At 41.8% G+C, this 22,332-nt stretch overlaps 3 protein-coding genes across 11 annotated transcripts in view; 2 read left to right on the top strand and 1 right to left on the bottom strand.

The window, feature by feature from the left end:
- Window positions 1–9,410, top strand: part of LOC139814595 (growth arrest-specific protein 2) — a 33,854-nt gene extending 24,444 nt beyond the window's left edge. For 4 of the 5 annotated variants that reach the window (XM_071780977.1, XM_071780978.1, XM_071780976.1 and 1 more), the window contains 6 exons: window positions 2,278–2,402; window positions 2,912–3,053; window positions 3,691–3,937; window positions 4,734–4,995; window positions 5,809–5,934; window positions 6,372–9,410. In XM_071780977.1, coding sequence (XP_071637078.1) covers window positions 2,278–2,402; window positions 2,912–3,053; window positions 3,691–3,937; window positions 4,734–4,995; window positions 5,809–5,934; window positions 6,372–6,590 — 1,121 coding nt within the window. In that variant the 3' untranslated portion in view covers window positions 6,591–9,410. The remainder of the gene's footprint in view (window positions 1–2,277; window positions 2,403–2,911; window positions 3,054–3,690; window positions 3,938–4,733; window positions 4,996–5,808; window positions 5,935–6,371) is intronic. The other variant, XM_071780979.1, reaches the window with a different exon arrangement.
- Window positions 9,411–9,949: 539 nt separating this feature from the next.
- On the bottom strand, window positions 9,950–16,161 carry Septin2 (septin 2). 3 transcript variants are annotated; one of them, XM_071780970.1, is made up of 8 exons: window positions 15,985–16,161; window positions 12,017–12,134; window positions 11,281–11,617; window positions 11,079–11,190; window positions 10,792–10,984; window positions 10,583–10,710; window positions 10,338–10,511; window positions 9,950–10,233 (listed from the first exon to the last, which is right to left on the bottom strand). In XM_071780970.1, the coding sequence occupies exons 2-8, from the start codon at window positions 12,123–12,125 to the stop codon at window positions 10,060–10,062; spliced, it is 1,227 nt and encodes a 408-aa protein (XP_071637071.1). In that variant the 5' UTR covers window positions 12,126–12,134; window positions 15,985–16,161; the 3' UTR covers window positions 9,950–10,059. The 3 variants fall into 3 exon arrangements, with proteins under 3 accessions (XP_071637071.1, XP_071637072.1, XP_071637073.1); XM_071780971.1 differs by lacking the exon at window positions 15,985–16,161 and adding an exon at window positions 12,624–12,913; XM_071780972.1 differs by lacking the exon at window positions 15,985–16,161 and adding an exon at window positions 12,393–12,546.
- Rg (A kinase anchor protein rugose) overlaps window positions 13,329–22,332 on the top strand; it is a 310,596-nt gene continuing 301,592 nt past the window's right edge. For all 3 annotated transcript variants that reach the window (XM_071780962.1, XM_071780964.1, XM_071780957.1), the window contains exon 1: window positions 13,329–14,434. In XM_071780962.1, coding sequence (XP_071637063.1) covers window positions 14,276–14,434 — 159 coding nt within the window. In that variant the 5' untranslated portion in view covers window positions 13,329–14,275. The remainder of the gene's footprint in view (window positions 14,435–22,332) is intronic.

Here is a 22,332-nt window from a genome sequence, read left to right as displayed (position 1 = left end):
CGGGTCGAGTCACGAGCCCGCGCTCGCGAGTTCTCATTACCATCCGTATCTACGAGGCACTATCGCTGCGCCAGGGCCCAACCTAGTTCCTATTTCCCATCGTGCCCGCTCTATATCTATATAGAGGTGTCTACGGGATCGTGTGTCGCGACCCCGCGAGTTTTCCTTAGATTCGCCGCATCGATCGGCCGCTTCACCCTGAGAGAGACAGAGAAACGACGTGTATATCGGAGATATTGACATTCGAGATAATTCAAGCGTCTTTAAGTGGAGCACGGATTTCTATATTTCGCGTTTTATACTTTGTACTTTTTAATACGTGAACAAAATATTACAACTTCTTCGATATCAAAGATGTTACTGTAATCTATAAAGTATTTAACATCATCTTAACATCATGTTCCTTTAGCTATAAAATTTATGCGTTTCTCCGATTTAGATGCAGTCGACACGCTCCACTTGGATATAACTTCGATAATATAAAACTGGATGATAAAAATAAATCACGTGCATGTGATTTACAACGCGAAGCGAAGAAGTGAAAATCGCGGAGGAGTTTTCCGAGAGGAAAAAAGACCTCCTTTGCCTATCTCCTGTCTGCGTATCCGGTGAAATTCAATTGCTCCGCTATCTATCGATATCTTCGGTACGATAAATATAATCGGATAACGATCGTAGCGCGCGCTACAACGTACGTTCGTATCCTAAAACGAGAGATCTAACGGATCGAAACAGGAGGCGGTAATAGATAACGGCCGACGGTCAGCGCAGATGCGCTCACTCTATCATCTACCGTATGGCTGTGTTCGCGCGCATGAACTGCTATAAGGGATAACGAATACGGAAAAGAGACGGCAATAAATAATGCGCGGCCGGTAATAGATAACGACTAATGGCGAGCGTAGACTCGGATTAACGTACATAATTAACATGCGTGTTAAGCTGAACGGAGAGAATAAGAATAGAGGCGTCTCTCTTTGCGGGGAAAATTACATAATGTGTCAAGGCGCATGAGGCTTCTTGTTAAGATCTGTAAAGTGTACGGATGTGAAAGATATAAGTGGTAGGGACGGTAATTAATGATAGCTAACGATGTGAAGAGACTTGGATTAACGCGCGTGATCAGCTTGACTTGCACGTTGAAGTTGAACAAAGAGAATAGAAATGGAAGATTTCCTTCGCCAAGGAGATTTTAGATAATTTGCCTAATTTCAAGACAAACAAGGGGCCAAAAAGATCGATCGGCTCGTTTCCCCCGAGAAAGTCGGAATTCATGAAATATTTATCAGGAAATCTCGCGAGCTCTCCTCTCGCGGTTGGAATGGATATTGGAAAGTTTTATTATCCGGAAAAGTGGAACGTGTGTGTCCTTGATCTATGCGCTTAGTACCTACGACAGCGAACGAAACTAAAGCGATTTTATAGTCACGCATGAGTCGACCTATCGTGAGAGTATTGCGACCTGACTGGCTTCTCGCTTGACCCGCCATGTCGTACAGTTCAACGATTCCCGACGCGCGTCGCGGCTTTACAAAGTGCCGCCCTTTTTCCCTCTGAAAATCACGAGACGCGACCAGAACCGAGATCGGGATCTCGGCGGGTATAACGATGAATCAGCCGTTCTACCTAAACCGATTGTCTTTCCAGTTGCCAATCTTGCCGATCGCCCATTAAAACGCCCGTCGTCCTTGAGCGCGTCGCGCGCTACTGATAAATGATTTGCCGCACGATCACTCCCCGGAGTAAATTTGTTTCGTCAAACAGGCCTCTCCGACCGACCAAACCGGCTCGTCGATCGACATTCGATACATGGTCGAATCACCGTTGCGCCTGGTACACTTACGGTACGATTACTACAATCACGTTGTCGATCGATCGTGTCGAATAGCTGCTTTCGCGAAGCAAAGTCGAGCACTGATTTTCAACTACCGACTGTTACTCGCTGTTTTCGTTGATTGTATAATAAATAAATGACACGATATAAATGATTGCCTGCGCGGAACATTGAGAGAAATCCGCGCATCGTAATTACATTGATCGAGAGAATAGATAAGACGTGATGTATATAATCATTTACAACAGCTTGCGGATAGAGGATTGAATAAGGCGCGAATGGCGTGTTATTTTTTTTTCGTTACAACGTACCAGCTCATCGAGCCACTTGAGTGTCATTGAAAGATACTTGCAGCTTATATGCCGAGAGAGACTCGTGCGTGAGCGCGAGCGAATTATCGCTGACGCGACGGGCGAGCTAATTTCGCAATCTTCGAATTTCAGATGTGGATTACATAACGGGTGACAATTTCTTCGACGTGCTTGATAATGGGGTGATTGTGTGTCGACTGGCGAGAATTATCCAGGAAAAGGCGAGGTCCGCGATAGAAGCTGGACGGGCGAAGGGGGTAAGTATATTACAAATCACTTTGCACCTCTTAGCTTAGATTTCACATGTTTTTGCATTAACAAGATGTTCTTTGCAAACAATACACTGTTAAATTCGTAGTGTCAAATTATACTCAATTTGAGTGATTTTTAACCATTTCTATAAGTCGCCACTGCTCCTATACTCAATATATCGTTAATTTAACCAAAACACTGTTAATTTAACTAAATCAATAAAGTTGAAATAATACTTTGTTTTTTGTTAAAATAATAAATTTTGACACACACACGTGGTAATTAAAAATAACAAAATGTTATTTAATTCAAGGTATTGATTTAAATCCCATCCTTTAATATTCAATAGTGTAATTTCTCTCTTGGATTTATCTTATTACACGCAATGACATTTAATTATTAAAGTATACAATATATCACGAAGCGAGTTTTGCGATTAGGAATTGTGTTTTGATATGTTGAATGAAAGTTCGGAGATTGTCGCTCGCAGAAACATGGAGAAACGTTGTTGCAGCCGGTACCGGTGATACGTGGACGTTGTTGGGAGAACGCGGCCCGTCGCAGCTTCTTCTCCCGCGACAACATGGAGAACTTCATACAATTCTGCCGGCGGCTGGGCGTCCACGAGAATCTTCTCTTCGAAAGCGACGATCTCGGTAAAGCCTGGCGCGCAATTAATTTTAATGCATGCGAATTAAGCAAGCGGGCGGGCTACGCGCGACGCAGCCGTTCGCTCTATCGGACGACTTTCAACGCGGATGAGATTCAAGTGCGCGCCCGATTAAGTTGACGAGCGGCGATTAGCGGAAACATAGTAATTGACTCGAGCAATCTCGTGGCGGACACGCGTGTAGGGACGTGTGCCGTATAAATTACGATCCGGCGTGAAACGAGATATGCAAATCCGTAGCGGGAGCGAGGAGCGAGAGTGATCGTCGCGCGGATTGCGCGCGCGACTCCGAGGAAAGTGGAGCGAATCTTCGTCTCTTCAGAGATCGGCGGACGGCGGGACTTTCTCACTTAATCAACTTTAATTGCCGTCGAAAACAAACAGTGCGGTTACGTAAATGACGTAACGACGTAATCGAGCGTGGCGCGAAGCCGTCTTGAGAAAAGCGTTTTTATATTGTGCACGGATAGCACAATGAAACGTTGACTTGAACAAAACCGCGGAGACGATAAAGCTAGATAATGAAAATGTATAAATAATAAATAAATCCCAATATGATAAAATAAAACATTTTGTCATTTTATACACGGCATATATGTATAGCGCGGTCCATTTTTTTGCAGTTTTGCACGGCCAACCACGGAATGTTGTGCTGTGTCTACTGGAAGTCGCGAGACTGGCGGCCAGATATTCCCTGGAGCCGCCCGGGCTCGTGCAACTCGAGAGGGAAATCGCGGCGGAACAGGAAAGGGATCTTCACTGTTTGTCCGACAGCGGTATATCTCACAGCAGCCTTGTCTCCTGGCAATTCAAATCGCCGTCGCCGACCGCGACACCCAGGCCGTCGCCGGAGAAGATCAAACACAGCAGGTAAACGAGCCGTAATTTCTAGGTTTTAATGAACGAGAACATATTCTCAAGAACCATCACGGGTTATTCTAATATTTATTTCTACCAACGTAGATTAACATTAATCTCGGTTTAACTTACTTTTTATCTTATCTTGGTTCTGAAAATTAGAAGAAGATAAGAAGTAAGTTAAACCGAGATTAAAGTTAATCTGCATTGATAGAAATGGACATAAGAGCCCAATTCATCGCTCTTACAACCGAGCCTGCGTACAATATTAATGCGTTATTTACAACGTAACGGTTGACAAGCGACGATGTTGACGAGAAGAAACCGAAACTTAACCGTTACGGAATGTATAATGCATGTATGTTATGCGCTCGCATAATTTCTGTTTCGTTTACGCGCGTCGCATTCAGAACAGCGCCCAGAACTTCATATATCCCGGCTCGTTTACGACGAGAGACATTTCCCCATTGGGCTAATAGTCGCTGACTGAATAGGCAATTCTGCGTGCTGTTACCGCGAAGGAGACCTCGAGTCGCGCAACTCTAGGAGTGGCTGAATTTTATAATATATGCGAGGTTTCCGGCGTGCGCTGAAAGCGTTACATTGTATTATTCTATAAATACTCGGCTGTACCGTTCGCTCTACTGAATTGTTTAGATAAGATTTATTTTCATGTCCGAACACTTCGATAAATCATAAAGATATACAAAAATTTCGGTTCTTCTCGTTGACACTTCCGACATAGCAGTAATAATATTTTGTGAAAGTCATTTAGTCACTCGACATAGATCGTATATCGTAATTCTAGCTCGGCGTCAGAAGTCACGACAACGGGAACACGATGGCTGGACCCGGTGACTGGTGCTACGCACGAATCTGAAATGCGAAGGTCCGTTAGCGACAACGGGCCGACCGGAAGTGACGGGGTGCCCAGTGATACTACCGAGGACGACTGGTCCCGCGGAAGCGTCGAAGATCCCGACGAAGTGCCGTCGCCGTTGAGCTCGCCATCACCGTCGCCGGCCGAGCCACCGGAACACACGGGACCGATAACAGAACTCGATCGCAAGGTATCAGAATGTCCCACTTTTACTTACAATAGTTACAATTTTAATAGTAGATACTGTGATATTTTGAAGTTTCGAGTGCATTCTGCACAAGTCTGCAAAAGTTTTCTATATTCAATGATATTGCCAGGAATATCTGTTGGTTGCATCGTGTCACATTTAATTTCCAACAAGATTCGAATTACCGAAGAAGCTTTTCCCTCCCGGAAACGAAACTCCAATATTCAAGGATTAAAATAATACTGTGCAATGCAGAAGAGCGCCGCCTTCTTTCCATGTCGCACGAGGAAATGCATATGCGGAAGATTGAATAATTTATAGTCTTCCTATTAATGTTAATGTAGCTTCACTGATGTATATTCCACGCACGCGTTGTTTCAGTCATATATTCGCATGTCGTTGAGAAAACCTTAGTCCTATACGTGTTATTGCAGACGTTGCGCTTGCATTATAATCATTATCGTATACGAGAAGGAAAAGGTGTACGAAAAGGACGATGTGGGAATCGGCGTTTTTCTCGTGCACGTTTTCCACGCACGTATCTGCAGGCGCGTGTGTCGGATTCCTGCATGCCTAGCGGCGGAAGTTACGCACCGGCCTATCTTCGGCCCTTTGCTTCTCGCTGCGACGACATGTCGAAGCGATTTATCTCGCGTGACAGCCGATCGTTCTTCGTCTGTCCGACAATAACGAAGGCGGACGGGGCGCGGTGAACAAAAAAACCTTCTCCGTCTAAATATACCCCCCCGTATTTCTTCGTTTTTGAGCGCACTTCTCTCGATATCTCCAGCATCGCGTGCTTCTCTCTGCCTACAGGTGCGAAGAGCCACCGAGGCCGTCCAGAGACTCTGCCAATGCTCGTCGAACAAATGCTCCAAGCTGAAGGTACGCAAAGTCGGCGAAGGTCGCTACCATATCGCGGGACGTAACGTCTTTATCAGAGTAAGTACATCCATCTTCGTCATGTATAACTTGTATCAGTTGTATCCTTTTTTGCAAAATTAATTACGGCCGCTATTCATAGTCAGATCTTGTATTTAAGATTGTCTTAACCATAATCTTAAGATGTTATAAATCACAGAGCCGTATTAGCATCTTAAGACATTACTTAAGACAGTCTTAAAATAAAAACAAACTGAACACCGGTCGTTAACAAAATCGATATTATATGTTAGATATTATTATAAAAATCCTAAAGACGAGTTGCTTTCGTTTAATATTTCGAATTGCTCCTCGAGATCATATCCCGTCATTTAAAACTTCCGCAGGGAGCTTTCTTCTCCCCGAATCTTGAGATCTCTTCTCCTTGTTCTTTATTCCTATCATGTCGCGATGACCCTTGCCAGCCACTAATGACCGCGCCGTTGACGTGTTTGCAGCTTCTCAAGGGGAGACACATGATGGTGAGAGTGGGCGGTGGATGGGACACTTTGGAGCATTTCCTGGCGAGGCACGACCCCTGTCAGGTGAGGGTCCTCAGCCGCGAGGGCACGCCGCCACCCGCTCGCGGCACCAAGCACGACAGCTTCTTGCACATTCGCGCCAAGTATCGCAGCCCGCCGTCGGAGCCGAGCCTCTCACGTCGGTCGCTAGCCTGAGAGAGCACGTAGTGCCTAATCACGCGCCCACGATCACGCGGCGCGGGCCCTTCGGGCCCCACGTGGCGTGAAGCCTGCTCGCGCACGCTTGGCGCACGTGCGAATTGATATATCCCGGTACACACCGTATAATACGTGTACCGCTATCGCAACCCCCGGGCACGTCGATTAGACGTCGCCCGTCCCCCTCCGTTGTGCGTCAAGCGACGCGCGGTGAAACGACGCGTGGCGGCTCGGGTTACCGTAAGGACGGTAACACGCATCATCGCACGATTTTTCACGCACGATACATTCCTTCTTTGCCAACTACGTTCGATGAGTTGGCGATTTTGAGGGAAGAGGGGCGCCCCGCGGGGAGCCGCCTTTAAGCGCTCGCGGGGTCACTTCATGCACATTCCGATACTCATATATGCTATTTGCGAGAAATCCACCGGTATATACGCACCGCCTTATACGCCGGTTATTCGCAACGATACCTCTTACCCACTCTCGCACCTACCGTACATCCCGAATTGCGCGTACAATTTGTTACGTGTGTAATCACGTAACGCACGTCGATCACCGGTATATAGAAGCACAGGGATCGCTATTTTTACTACGTTCATGTCAGGTGGTTGAAGAGCATGCAGGTGTCGAAGAGTATCCTCGCAGACGCGCAGCACGCCGCGATTTTTTTAAGGAGAGGCGACGAATAGTCAGAGTTCGGTATCTAAGATCGGCGTCTGCGATTCAGGAGACTTTGACTATTCGGACTTTTATCGCATTATCGCGTCAACGAAACAACTATATGTGCTTTCATCTCGAATCATCCCTTCAGGCACTAACGTTTGCAGCGTCTACCCGGAAGTTCTTCGACCAGGAAGCGCGCTGCACCTCGGTAATGGTAGCGTTTAAGACCGCAATGACCAAACTTTATTTTCGGAACTGTGTCGTCACGATAATCATTATACTTATAATAAAACAAATAATAATAATAAGAATTTTCGAATAAATATCCACTTAAGCTCAAGCGTACCAACGCTTGTACGTGCAATAAAAGAGAATAAAAGTGCAATTAAAATCTCAGGTAGAAAATCATCCGTGTCATGCCTTAAAAAGATCGATTAATCTTTTTTTTTTCCTTTTCAGGAAATTTCTTTGCGATGTACTATTTTTCTTTGAAGTAACAATAGCGGCCTTAAAAAATTTAGCCGAACTGGATAAGATCGTTACGTTTTTAGTATTGGATGTTGTAGTGTAACGTAGCTTTTAACATTTAACTATATTCGGGCTTCAATTGCGTTTTGGTCATTGCTATATATCCTATAAATATATTCTTACAGTGCACTGCCATATTTTGCGGCGAGCACGCGATCAGGCACTTATATCATAATAATCGACAGGATCGGCTTAATCCTCTGTGTATGACTTTCTATACATCTGAACAGGAATCGCTTACAACGTATAATTTGCATAAGTTCGATAAATGAATTTTTCTTTGCGCATAAGTTGTATCACGTAATCATATATCATCAAAGAATGGTATGTTCGTATTTAAGAGCGCTTTTTAAAATGTACGTTATCAATTTTTTTCGCAGTTTTATTTCAGTTGTAATCTATTGCGAGCTTGTGACTCTCTCACTTCAGCCGATCCTGAAATTTATAGATACACATTAGCATTCGATTAATATCTAATACAACTTGTATCGCCTAACGTGTAAAGTGCTTCATGATAATTGCCACGATACACATACACATACACCCTCATATATGTTTTGTACTTTTATATAAATATCTCTATGGTAGGCTAAGGGAGATAATTGATTGGCGTATTGCCGAGGTAATTAAACCATCTAATTATTCCGCTTACAGAAGTGCAAGAGCACAGTGTGCAAAGGAATACCAAAGCAAAGAAACACGCGACGAGTAATGTCGGCCCGTTGAAGCTAATTAAATCCGTCGTCCGTGATCCGTTTATCGTTTGCGTCGTCAGTTTACGTCGGAAGATTGTGGTTGTGTTTCACGAATCGATGTCTTTTACGAATTATCTTTTTTTACGAAATAATCCGTTCACGGCGTTCCATCCTTTGCGAAATAGAATCAGTGTTAAATTGCGATTTGCACTGTAAATGCAATAAGATTAAGTTTAGCGAGCTATACTACTGGATATACAGGGCCTTATGTTACGCAGATACGATTACTTTGCGAAGGGGAGTTGTTTTCTTAATTTTAAACCGCCCTGCCTAATTAAACTAATTTTCGCCATATTATGTAACTTGTAAATAATACATCGCCCTGACATATCGACAGATTTAAGTTAATCGTACCTGCTTTATACTTTGTTAATGTGTAATACCCGCGGATTTTGCGTGTAACTGTACAATCCGCGTACATACCTAATAAGTTATTTATATATATAACTCGTTAAGCGCCTTTTTATTACAGATTACGTTCAAACTTCTCAATATAGTGGCGCGTAAAATAGAAGGAATTGTGTTTTGATGATATTAAACTGTTGTAAATTTATTTGGGTTATTTATAATAAAATACTGAAGCGGTATAATTGATAAACACGTATTTTAAAACGGATTATTGTCTACTGCAATACTGTTTCATCGTAATTATTCGGCTATTAGTGAAGTATTATAATAGCATTGTACTGCATATATACATACGTTTAGTCTTTGTTCATAATAACTGCACTAGGCTTTCGCAAATTTTAAGATTTTGTCTAATATGCAGAATATATCGTATGCAGCATTATCTTAATCTATTCAACTAAGTTCAAAACTATTATGTCGGTTGTTATATTTTGTTGAACAATAAAATACCTGACAGTAAGATGTTTCTGCAAGTTTTATAAGACCACCATGCACTTTTGGATCCCAATATCAACTTTCAAACAGCATTACCTTTCATTAAATATTACCTTTTCCCGAATAATCTTACGATTCCAAAAATAAAATTAGCTCTATTTCACTTGATACTATACGTGATATATGGGTATTTATTAAACAACGAAAGAGCTGCATTATTTTCTGCTAGTTGTCCATAAATATTTGCTATAAATTATCTTTATTTTTGTAAGAAGCTCTCATATTGCTATTTTTAACACCATTTTTAATTGATAATTAAATGAGAAAAAGGACAAGAATATTTATTTGCATACTAAACATATATTTCGTATAAAATCAAATTCATTACAAATTAATTTAAAAATATATATGTTTGGTTAAACATTATTTTTCATTAGTTATTTTTAGATAATACGAAACATATGCGACTTAGAGTATATCTCTAGAAAAATTTTTGGTATATATTTAATATATACGGAATACTTATATAAAATGCACTATAAAATAAAATAAAACAATATAATATCAGGTATACAGGTATATTATTAAAATAATAATACTACTATTTAATAATGCAATTAAAATGCATGGTCATGATTTAAATGTATAAAAAGGTATCGCCATGATGAAATGTTTTACTTTTTTTTGCTTTTGCCTAACGTCAGCGTGTGATGTGGGGGTTGTTGCGCAAACTGCGCTTTTCGTCTATTGAATTCGATTATATCGTCCTCAAGTTTCTTACGACTGTCTTCTAACTTCTTCTTTTCTTCAGTATGATCTTTCTTCAGCTTGTCGAACTTACTATGAAGCTAATAATGAACAAAAAAATTAATAAACATTAATAACAATTAACAGCTGTAATGAAATAATAAATATAGTGATTTATACAGATATGTATAAAAAAAATAGTTACATCTTTCTCTGCCTCTTTCAATTCAGCTTCCTTTTCTTTCACTCGAGCAACAAACATCTGTCGCATCTCGTCCTCTTTTTGTTGCAACTCTTGCAAGTGAATGGATCTCTTCGCTTCGCACGTCTGTTGAAAACTTACAGGCTTGTTGTCGCTGTCAACGTCACTAAAACCCATCTGAAAGTTCACAAGAAACTTTAGGAAAAAGATAACTCTCGCGAAATTTCTGACAGACAAATGAAACATACCTGCTCCAATCTCTTTTTCCGGTAAAGTTCGTAGTGACGGCAGTGTGTTTTCTCACGCATATCTTCCATATTGGTACTTATCAGCATCTCGCGTAGTTTTACGAAATCACAATGAGATTCGTTTTCGACTGTAACATAAAGGAAATTTGATGCTTTTAGCTCTTTTCTTTGAGTATAAATAACGAATATGAAATCTACAAGTCACGTACCTTGAACTGTACCCCACGGATATTGACGAGAACGCATCATTTTATTGCCCACGCGAACGAAATCGGTACTGCCAACGACGGCGAAGGGTACATGAGTATTCATGGTGGAGTTTATATCTGCTACGCTTTCATCATCGGTGGGAAACTGATAAATGTGTATTCCATTGTTTTGCAACTCGGATATTATTTTGCTCTGAAATACAAACATTATAACAAATAAGATTGTGGTACAGATAACACAGACGCATAAAGTAAATGAAAATAATTTCAGCGGAAATGCCACATACTTTAAATTTTTGTAACTCAGTCTTTGATATTGTATCTGCTTTAGCAATGATTGGAATGATATTAACTTTGGTATCCAGCTTCTTCATGCATACTAGATCAATGGATTTCAAGCTGAAAGTATAAAAATAAATGAAAAATTAGAGCAATTCTCGTATTTTATTAATAATTAATAATTTATAACGTCGTACAATGCATGCTTACCCATGACCAGTGGGACATATAAAATAAAGGCAGATATGGATGCGACTATCATGATAGGTTGCCAAATTGCGTTTGATTTTTAACTCTTCCTGCAAATAAGCTTCAAACTGCGCATCTATGTAGTCGACGACTGCCTTGAAGCTGTCTTCCTTGTTGATTTGATCACCATAACCGACCGTATCGACGATGGTCAATTTCAGTCTAACATTGCTCTCTTGCAATTCGTAGGTATGCGCCTTAAGTTTTACGGACGGTAAGTTATGGGGACTGGGACTAGATTCGAAGCTGGTGTTAAAAAGGGAATCCATAAGCGTGGATTTCCCCAGTCCAGTTTCACCTATATCCAAATAAATAAATATTTAAGTACTACAAACTATTTAACTTAACTTTGACTACGTTTACACGACGGCTTATAATTCGGTTTAATAATTATTGTATACTATCGGATCCCAAATTTTTCTTTTTTGATCGTAATGATCATTCAGATATGAACCTTTTTTGATAAACTACAACTTTTTTAGTATATAAATATCAAAAACTGATTCAAATATTTTGAATATCAAAATAGGTTCATATTTAAATGATTGTTATAATCAAAGGAAGAAAAATTTTGGAGCAGATAGTATACAGTAGTTATTAAATCAGATTATAAGCAGCCGTGTAAACGTAGTCAATAATGAGACTATAATAACACAGATATATAGTAGAATTTGTTGAAATGGTTAACACTTCGTACCGATGCAGAGAATGTTGAACACGAATCCATTCTGCACTGATTTGTTCACCAACTGACTAGGCAAACTGTCAAATCCAACGTGGCCTGACAGCTTCAGCGTACGTAGCATAGACTCGATCTAATAACAGAAATTATATGTTTACATTGCATTCTCAGAGAAAAGAAAAAGAAAGAGAGAAAGAGGGAAAGAGAAAAGAGGAAGTAAAGACTGTAAATGGATAAAGGAAGCTTGATTCGGTTTACAGTTATGATACGTGAGAGCCAACACCCTTGGATCTATGACACATGATTAGATTCAACTAATCGTATTCGTACACATATAAAAGAACGTCAAAGACGCTCCAATAAAAAGACGGAGAAAGAAGGTGGAGCAAACCATTTGTAGACCAACAAGTAGAGATATATTGATCTTCTTTGCGAGAGATAGAGAAACTTTTTAAACGTTCTCCAGGCGGAAACTCGTCTAACGAGAGTGTAATTTCGACGGAGTGGCACACGGAATTGGAGGATGCGAGTCCCGGCCGGTCGACGAAAGCCCGAGGATGCGTTCGTCGCGTCAAGGAACGGGAAATCGGCGCGCGCGAGTGAGAAAATTCTCTCGTCGTACCTTAGCACGGTCAAGCTCCTCCGTCGCCATTTTTCCTGCGAGTCCGCTGCGAACGCCACGGGAACGAGCCGAGCACTCTTGACGGAAGCCGTGACCCACGGCGGCCCTCAAATCGGAGTATCGGAGTATATGCATGCGTCAGTGCGTCAGTGGCGTCGCGGCGGCGGTCTCGACGCGAAATGCTGCCGCTAGGGCGCGGCACTGGTTTGCCGGCCAATCAAGGCCACCCCCGAACCCGTAAATTGGTCGAATTGGTTGGTCGCTCGGTTTGCGCGTCGCGAATTCCGTCGCCGCGATAAGACGACGAGCGGCAACGCGGGGATTATTCCCTTGATTAATTCGCGGCGAATCTCGGAATCCGAGGCGTGGAATTCGGAGAATGGGAGGAGAAACGAAAGAGCCTAAAAACGTGACTGATCCTCCCGCATTATTCTTTTTCAATTCTATGTAAATGCATATTCGCTCTAATTGCGCCATTCTTTATTTTGTAAGATAGAAGTTTTTAAATTGTACAAACTATTGGCGATTGGTTTAACTTTAGAATGAACTATAATTAACATTTACGAGAATTATTGTGTTATAAATAAATCTTTTAATATCCATTTCGATCGATGTAGATTAACACTAGAACTATACCAAGTCAAAATAATCCGTTTGACATTTTTAAATAATTAATTTAATAATTTTACTCATTTTTAAAACATCTAAATTTCTGCAATTTTCCTTGACTTTTATTGAAATTACATAGATAATTATTGGTTTTTTTGTTTTTCTTTCTAAGATTTCTTCGGTAGTAATAAATGTAGATTATCTCCGATAGTTCTAGTTTCACCATATGGTACTAAAATGCTTCTCTGATTTTAAAAGCTTATCTTATGTTCTATTTCTACCAATAATGTAGATTAATCTCGATTTAACTTACCTTTTATCTTTTTCTAATTCTTAGAGCTAGAAAAAGATAAAAACTAAGTTTAACCGAGATTAAAGTTACTCTACATTGGTGGAAATAGAACATATGATAAATTTTTAAAGTTAGAGAAACATTTAATACACATGATTCCAAAGTGACGTAAATATTACACCGTCATAATTTGAGATTACTTTTTTTTATTTATTATGTTGTTTTTCCTTTGTCAGCAATATTAAACATTTTAAAAAAATTTTCAAGTTAAAAGAATTAAATGTACGCGTGCTAAGTGCTAACGCTAAGGTTTCTGAAGAGATTTAATTAACGTCGACGAGGATCATTATCGCGCGAAAGAACGTCGAGCATCGTAAATTCTGCAGCGCGCCGACACACGCGCCGCGGCGCGCGCCGTCGCGACGGCGACGCCGCGGGCGGACGGTTCGGCGGCGCCGCGGCGTGGCGTCGCCGTCGCGGTCGGCGCGCGCGTTGCGTCGGCGTGTCGGTCGCTGCCCTAGGAACATTCGGGCCGGCGCGGCTGGCAGTCCTCACAACAGTGCCCACTTTCCAACATGGCAGATCAATTTGTGTTGTATTATCATGTGACGGGGAAACGCTCCCGTTGATAGGACCCGTAACCTCGTGCGAACCCGATCGTAGTCCCCCGGTAACCACGCGAGTGCGGACGCGTGAACGCGGTTCGCGGTCGCGTTGAAAAAGAAAAAGAAAAAAGATAACGTCCGTCGCGATGGCGGACCTAAAGAGCCCGCCGTTCAGTGACATCAAGCGGCCCGAGGAGGTGGTGGCGATGGCGATGAACGACAGCCTCAAGTTCGCCGTGCTGATCGGCCTGATCGAGGTGGGACAGGTGTCCAATCGGGAGGTCGTCAACACCGTGCTGCACCTGGTGAGTGGCTAGAGTTACAGCGCGCGCCCGGCATCGTCGCCGTCGGCCCCGACGGCTCCGTCGTCGCCGCGGCTTCGCCCCGGGTCGCGGGATACGGATTCCCGCCACCTCCCCCCTGTCGCGACCCCTGTCGCAGCATCCCCGACGTGACAGCATCGCCGAGCTGTCAAACTTCCCTCTTGCCTGTCATCCGCGGCGCGCGATCCTCCGCGAAAATCAAGAGGAATCTCTTTCTCTCTTTTCCCCCTTTCGATCGGGAAATACCGATACGCTCCGATGCGCACTTTCTCGCCGGGTGATTTTCCTAATTGACTTGGATATGTCGTCTGACTCGTTAGCGGCGAGCGAGCCTCGGAGCGAGACTCATTAACATAGCTTCACCTTTATGCTAAGTACGCTGATCGCGATCTCTCCTTTTCCCGGGGAAAATCGCTCCGCTCCGAGTTTGGTATCCGCGCGAAATTACTCTCTCGCTCGTGAGTCTGTACTAGGAATAATAAATCTCACTGTCATTGTTACAAACTGATTAAATGGTTATTCATCGTCAAATGGAATGAAATAGATCGACTAACGAAGCAGCGGTCTAACCCTTAAACCATTTTTCGTATAGCATTCAGAGTATTTTTTAAATAAATAAATTCAAGCGTCAATTCAAGACATATATATAATCTTCTTATTAAGAATTTCAACTTTTTTTTTCTTAGTTGAATTGAACTATATATGAATGACTTCATTCAAGCAAGTTTTCTTTTGTTTATCGCAATATAATCTCAAGATTTCCACGTTGAGGCTACAGATCTTTTCGAATCAAGCATATTCTTTGTTTCTGTGCATCCAGAAGAGCTATAGAGAAGGCCCTTTAATTTCCATACACAAAGCCGCGCGTTTTCAATTCAAACTTTATAAGGAGCAGTGCAGTCGCTTTGCACATACGCAAAAGCTGCGCACTCAAAGGTTAAGCCAAAGACCGAAACGCTCTCCGTTCTACCGTATTATTCCGCCTCGGCGGAAGGCCGTGGCTTGCGCGGATCGCGTTCGCGTATTTAGCCGCGAAATGTGCCGTGCGATAATCAGCGCGCGCGATAACATCGATCGCCGTAATGGACAAACAGGCGCCGGAATCCCGACGGCCACGCCGCGCCGCTACGCTGCCGGGCCGGGGCGACAGGCGTGCGAAGGTGCGTGCGCGCGGGCGGGACCGTCTCGTAATTACGCATAAGCATAATCGGCGTTTGCAAATGAGCGCGGATGAGCCGCGGTCGCGCGAGTCGCGACACGTCGCGCCGCGCCGCCTACGATCCTCTCGGAGCGGACGACGATGACGCGCGTCAAGGAGAAAGGCTGGAAACGCGAGTTTCTTCCCGGGGAAGGGAAGACCGCGACTTTTATCGCGAAACGCGCGGCTTTAACTCGCCTCGTGTTTATTTCAACAGGCTGCGATCGCGCTCTTATCAGCGCCGATCGTCCCTCGCGTCGAAATTCGGCTGACGACGCCGATTATTTATCTCCGTCGAGGACCGCGCAGGGCGGTTTTCCACGCCCGAATTTACCTTCTCGTCGAACGACGATGCACGGGGCTTATCGCGCGGGATATATCTCGATGACGGGCTTCTGGATAGATCGGAGCACGCACGATAACGCGAAACACTTTCGCGGAGAACACTCGTCCACAAATATCTCACACACGTGGCGCCGATTAGCGATCGGCCGCGTCGGGACGGCGCGGCGGCGACGTTTAAAGTCACTAACGCTATCGCCGGCGCCGCTATCGTCGCTCGTACACACGTTTCTTCGAACTTATAGGCTCTCTCTCTCATATATAACTTTTATACTTATATTTAACCCCGTTCGATGGTAGCAACTTGAGCGCGTGGAAGGACGTGGATCGTTCGCGTGAAATGGAACACCTTCCTCTTTGAAGGAGCACTCGCGCACAAAGGCGGGCGTAGAAAAAAAAAGAAGTCCGCTGCAGGTTTTTACCGAGTTTCGAAAAAGTTGCGCCTTTTTTTTAATTATATCCTTAATAAATCCTCGATCTTTCCGTACCGCGACGACGTCGGGGAACGTTTGCCGCGCGACACAGGCCACTTCGCTCGCCTCAAGCATAAATATTATTGTCGTCGATACCTGGTTAACCGAGGCGAGTATTCATTTCGTAGGCATTCGAATGTGGCAGTTGCGAATGGGACATAATAATGTACAAGGAGATAATAACACGCGCGGGCTCGCTATACAGGACGGTAAATTTATTATATTACAGCCCGCGTGTATACGCCCGCTACCAATATTTCTGAATTATGCGCGTTACGCGCCTCTCGAAATGTGTATATAGCGTTTCCAGTTTGTATTCTCGCAAAACATTTGTGTTTGCGACATCGCATCGGTTGAATATTCCGCCGTATTATCGATTTCGAGTACATTCAGCAATTCTCTCTCTCTCTCTCTCTCTCTCTCTCTCTCTCTGTCTCTCTCGATATTTTTGCGCATAAGCAAAACTTGATTCGACGCGATAGCACATTCGTCACGAGTTAAGGGCGATCATATTGTCGTCACGATTATTAACGGTCACCGTAAAGATCGTCGTGACCGTCTCGAAGGCTAATATCGAACACGAAGTTTCGAATTCGTTCGACCCTGAATTAGTTAGCGCCGTCCGCAGTCGAGTACGATATACTCCTGTTGCATAACCTGCGGCATTTAATCCTACGGCCCCGAGGCTGCCCCGTACGGTCGGGCAAAATGCAATTTGCGAACATATATTAGGATATTACGCGCGAAACGTTCGATTGAAAAACCGTAAAAACTGTTCGCTCGATATGTCTGTGAAGTTGGCCCCCCTTTTTCAAAATTCGGAAATTTTTATTAGAGTTCTGGATTCCCCAGAAAGAGTTCTAGAGTTCTCTGTAGTTTTTAAAGAGAGTTCCGTCATTTAAAGTGGTGAAAACACCATTTTAAAAAAAGGGGGGCTAACTTCACGGCGCCCCCCATTTTTGAAAAAATAAATTTTTTATGGTAGTTCCGGATAGATTTCGATGAGTTCTAGAGTTCCCTATAGGTTTTAAAAAGAGTTCCGTTCAAATAAGCCCAAAAATCAATGTCAAAGTTAAACAAAAAATTTCCATTTTTTAAAAAAAATCAATTTTTTATGGTAGATTCAGAAAGATTTCGACGAGTACTAGAGTTCCCTATAGGTTTTATAACGCTCCGACCAATATTTCAAAAGTTACAGGCCCTCAAAGTACCGCAACTCGAAAATATTCTAAGTCCCGAGGGGTAATTTTTTTTTTTCTGAAATCGGCAGTTCTCACTGGAGTTCTGGTAGCCCCCCGAGGAGTTCTATCGAAAACTATTAGGGTCCGAAGCGCTCCGACCAATATATTAAAAGCTACAGCCCTTCAAAGTACCGCGCCTAAAATTAAAAAATTATTTTACCGGAGTTCTCGCTGGAGTTCTGGTGGCCCCCCGAGGAGTTCTATCGAAAACTATTAGGGTCCGAAGCGCTCCGACCAATATATTAAAAGCTACAGCCCTTCAAAGTACCGCGCCTAAAATTAAAAAATTATTTTACCGGAGTTCTCGCTGGAGTTTTGGTAGCCCCCCGAGGAGTTCTATCGAAAACTATTAGGGTCCGAAACGCTCCGACCAATATTTTAAAAGTTACAGCCCCTCAAAGTACCGCAACTCGAAAATATTCTAAGTCCCGAAGGGTAATTTTTTTTTTCTGAAATCGGCAGTTCTCGCTGGAGTTCTGGTGGCCCCCCGAGGAGTTCTATCGAAAACTATTAGGGTCCGAAGCGCTCCGACCAATATTTTAAAAGTTACAGCCTCTCAAAGTACCGCAACTCGAAAATATTTTAAGTCCCGAGGGGTAATTTTTTTTTTTCTGAAATCGGCAGTTCTCACTGGAGTTCTGGTAGCCCCCCGAGGAGTTCTATCGAAAACTATTAGGGTCCGAAGCGCTCCGACCAATATATTAAAAGCTACAGCCCTTCAAAGTACCGCGCCTAAAATTAAAAAATTATTTTACCGGAGTTCTCGCTGGAGTTCTGGTGGCCCCCCGTTTCGGACCCTAATAGTTTTCGATAGAACTCCTCGGGGGGCCACCAGAACTCCAGCGAGAACTGCCGATTTCAGAAAAAAAAAATTACCCTTCGGGACTTAGAATATTTTCGAGTTGCGGTACTTTGAGGGGCTGTAACTTTTAAAATATTGGTCGGAGCGTTTCGGACCCTAATAGTTTTCGATAGAACTCCTCGGGGGGCCACCAGAACTCCAGCGAGAACTCCGGTAAAATAATTTTTTAATTTTAGGCGCGGTACTTTGAAGGGCTGTAGCTTTTAATATATTGGTCGGAGCGCTTCGGACCCTAATAGTTTTCGATAGAACTCCTCGGGGGGCCACCAGAACTCCAGCGAGAACTCCGGTAAAATAATTTTTTAATTTTAGGCGCGGTACTTTGAAGGGCTGTAGCTTTTAATATATTGGTCGGAGCGTTTCGGACCCTAATAGTTTTCGATAGAACTCCTCGGGGGGCCACCAGAACTCCAGCGAGAACTCCGGTAAAATAATTTTTTAATTTTAGGCGCGGTACTTTGAAGGGCTGTAGCTTTTAATATATTGGTCGGAGCGCTTCGGACCCTAATAGTTTTCGATAGAACTCCTCGGGGGGCCACCAGAACTCCATCGAGAACTGCCGATTTCAGAAAAAAAAAATTACCCCTCGGGACTTAGAATATTTTCGAGTTGCGGTACTTTGAGGGCCTGTAACTTTTGAAATATTGGTCGGAGCGTTATAAAACCTATAGGGAACTCTAGTACTCGTCGAAATCTTTCTGAATCTACCATAAAAAATTGATTTTTTTAAAAAAGTGGAAATTTTTTGTTTAACTTTGACATTGATTTTTGGGCTTATTTGAACGGAACTCTTTTTAAAACCTATAGGGAACTCTAGAACTCATCGAAATCTATCCGGAACTACCATAAAAAATTTATTTTTTCAAAAATGGGGGGCGCCGTGAAGTTAGCCCCCCTTTTTTTAAAATGGTGTTTTCACCACTTTAAATGACGGAACTCTCTTTAAAAACTACAGAGAACTCTAGAACTCTTTCTGGGGAATCCAGAACTCTAATAAAAATTTCCGAATTTTGAAAAAGGGGGGCCAACTTCACAGACATTCGCTCGATCCGTGATTATTTTATTAGAGTTTGCGTATATAAAAGCGAAACTCTTTCGCGATTGCTCTTTTCCTGTTAATTTGGCACAATTTTGCAAAATTCTACCTCGATTGCGCGAGAGTTTCGGGTTACGATTGATTTTAACAATCGGAGCATTCCGAATAATGTTTGCGTTGCATGGTATTATTATAGAACCTCGTTACATGAATTTGATATTTAGGGCTGGTTATATTATAATATCGTGGAAATTAAATGTCAGCATTCAAAGTTCAATGTTTCAAAATTAGGCCAGTCAATAAAGACACTAAAATTCGAAAATTTAACTTTAATTACAAAAGTTTTCAAATTTTGATGGAATATTGGGTGAGTTGAAATAACAATAAATCTCATTTTGCAACCATTTCCGAGGTCCGGAACATGTTAAATATATTGCCGTATATTGCAAAAAAATGTTAATTTATAATAACTTTGCGAAAAAAATTGCAAAAGTGCTGCAAATCGATAGAATAACTTTTACAATTGCCCCGAACAGTTGTGCCAATTTGCAACCTTCTATGTTGCACGCAATATATATTTTTTTAATCAATGATGGAACAATTGTTTATTTGGTCGTAATTTTGTCAAAAAAATTGCAAAAGTATTGCAAATTGGTTGCAAACGTTGAGATTATTTTTCGTCACAAGCTGTTAAGTTTGCAACCTCGGACAAGGTCCGCAACAGTGAAAAATTAGCAACAATTATTATTTTGCACTTTTTACAAGCGTGAAAAAATTGCAAAAGTTTTGCAAATTTTACGGAGTGCTTCAAATGTCTTCCTTTATCCAAATATAAATTTGCAACCTTCTACTAGTTACGCAAATTATTACAACTTATTTGACTAAATACGTTATTTTATAAAAAATTTCAATGTTGCGCGCCTCGAAATAGGTTGCAAATCTAATACATTGCGGAAAATATTACAATAGACATTGCTTTAAGTTTGCAGGACTTTTGCAATTTTTTTCGCAAAGTTATAATAAATTAACGTTTTTTGCAATGTTTAGCATGTTCCGGACCTCGGGGATGGTTGCAAAATGAGATTTATTGTTATTTCAACTCACCCAATATTACATCAAAATTTGAAAACTTTTGTAATTAAAGTAAATTGATTGTCTTTAATGACTGGCCTAAATGTATTAAATTACTTCGAGTGCCGCGCGAGTTAGTTCTTAGACTCCATTTTTTAAAAGCTTTGTAATATAAGATTCGAAACTTGAATATTGTCATGTTTCCATTTTTCGATTAAATTCGTAGCTCGCAGCTATGTAATATGTAATAAGAAACATATCAATGGCCTTCGGAACAAAATACACATGAAAATGTTATCGCGAGATTAGACGGGTAACATTTAGACTGGGTATTTTAGATAACCGCTTTATCACTGAACCAGGTAATGTTTTACCATTTCTTATTATACATATATGTGTAAGATGCACGTACGCGTTCAGTTTATATGGAACTAAATGGAAAAAGGATAACTGAGATAATGATAATTACATGCATATCAGTGCGCTAGAAAAGGTCGCAGCAAAACGATTTTTTTAAAACAAAAAATTGTATCTCTTTCAAAGATTCCGCCTGATTTTTTTTCCTGTACGCGCACTATTATCTTCTCCGAAGAATTCTGAATTAGTAAGGCATCCCTAAATGTGCCACTTTGTGTCAATGATTGACGATAGCTTCCATTATATCGGAAATCGATGCAATGCGTTTACGTAAGTACATATTTGGTTTGATATGATGGATGTCAGCGAGTAATTAGATGGAAATTCGCGACTGGCAATTCATCGTTCGCCGGCATTATTCGTAATCGGCCCCGCGTCATTGTTATTCGCATTCACCTTTACGAGCCCCGTAGTCGTCACTTTCGACGAAATATTTTATTTATGCTTATGACATAGTTTTACCGCGTGCGCGCCGCTTTGACCATCGCGCAGTCGGCGTTAATCGATTTGCCGGTGCATATATCGCCTACATGCGAACTTGCTTTCACAACCTCGGCAGGATTTGTCTCGGCAGGCTTTATTTATTTCCCCTCGGTTTAGTTTCAGCAAAACGTTATATTTATGTTATCTATTTTTATATTATATTATAAAACACATGTATACCTACACATGACAATTCGTTTTATGACTGCAAATAGCGAAGATTTTATTTCATGTGAAAAAATGTAGCATGGAAAAATGTATTTTAGAACGTAAACTATACTTTAGCGACTATAGCAGCATTTTTATTATTCGTCCATATTTTATAAGCTTGGTTATTAAGATAAAAGAGATAGCAGGATAAAGCTTTTCGCAATATTTCAGTCGTCTATGATACTTTAATCGTAAAATCAATCGTAAAGTAATATTTTTCCTTACTTTTCGGCGTTAAATTGAACGACAGGAAGAGAAAGAAAGAAAAACAATTTCATATAAACGATACGTCTTCACCTGTAATATTTTCTGACTTTTGCTGCTGTTTTAATGACATTTTGGTATTAAAGAGAAAAAAAGGAGAAGAGAGAAAAAGAGACGAGACGAGAAGAGAAAGAAAGAGAGAGTATTAGGCCAAGGGAGAAAGAATTTTGTGACGAACAATTATTCTCATTTGTAATACGTGGCTGCGCATCCTGACACAATTTTTATGTCATAATTATATTTTCGTCTCCCGTCTCCTCTGTCGATTCTTTTAATTAATCGC

This window comes from Temnothorax longispinosus, chromosome 6, assembly GCF_030848805.1.
Source record: "Temnothorax longispinosus isolate EJ_2023e chromosome 6, Tlon_JGU_v1, whole genome shotgun sequence".
Taxonomy (NCBI): domain Eukaryota; kingdom Metazoa; phylum Arthropoda; class Insecta; order Hymenoptera; family Formicidae; genus Temnothorax; species Temnothorax longispinosus.
This window is presented reverse-complemented; position numbering and strand designations above follow the sequence as displayed.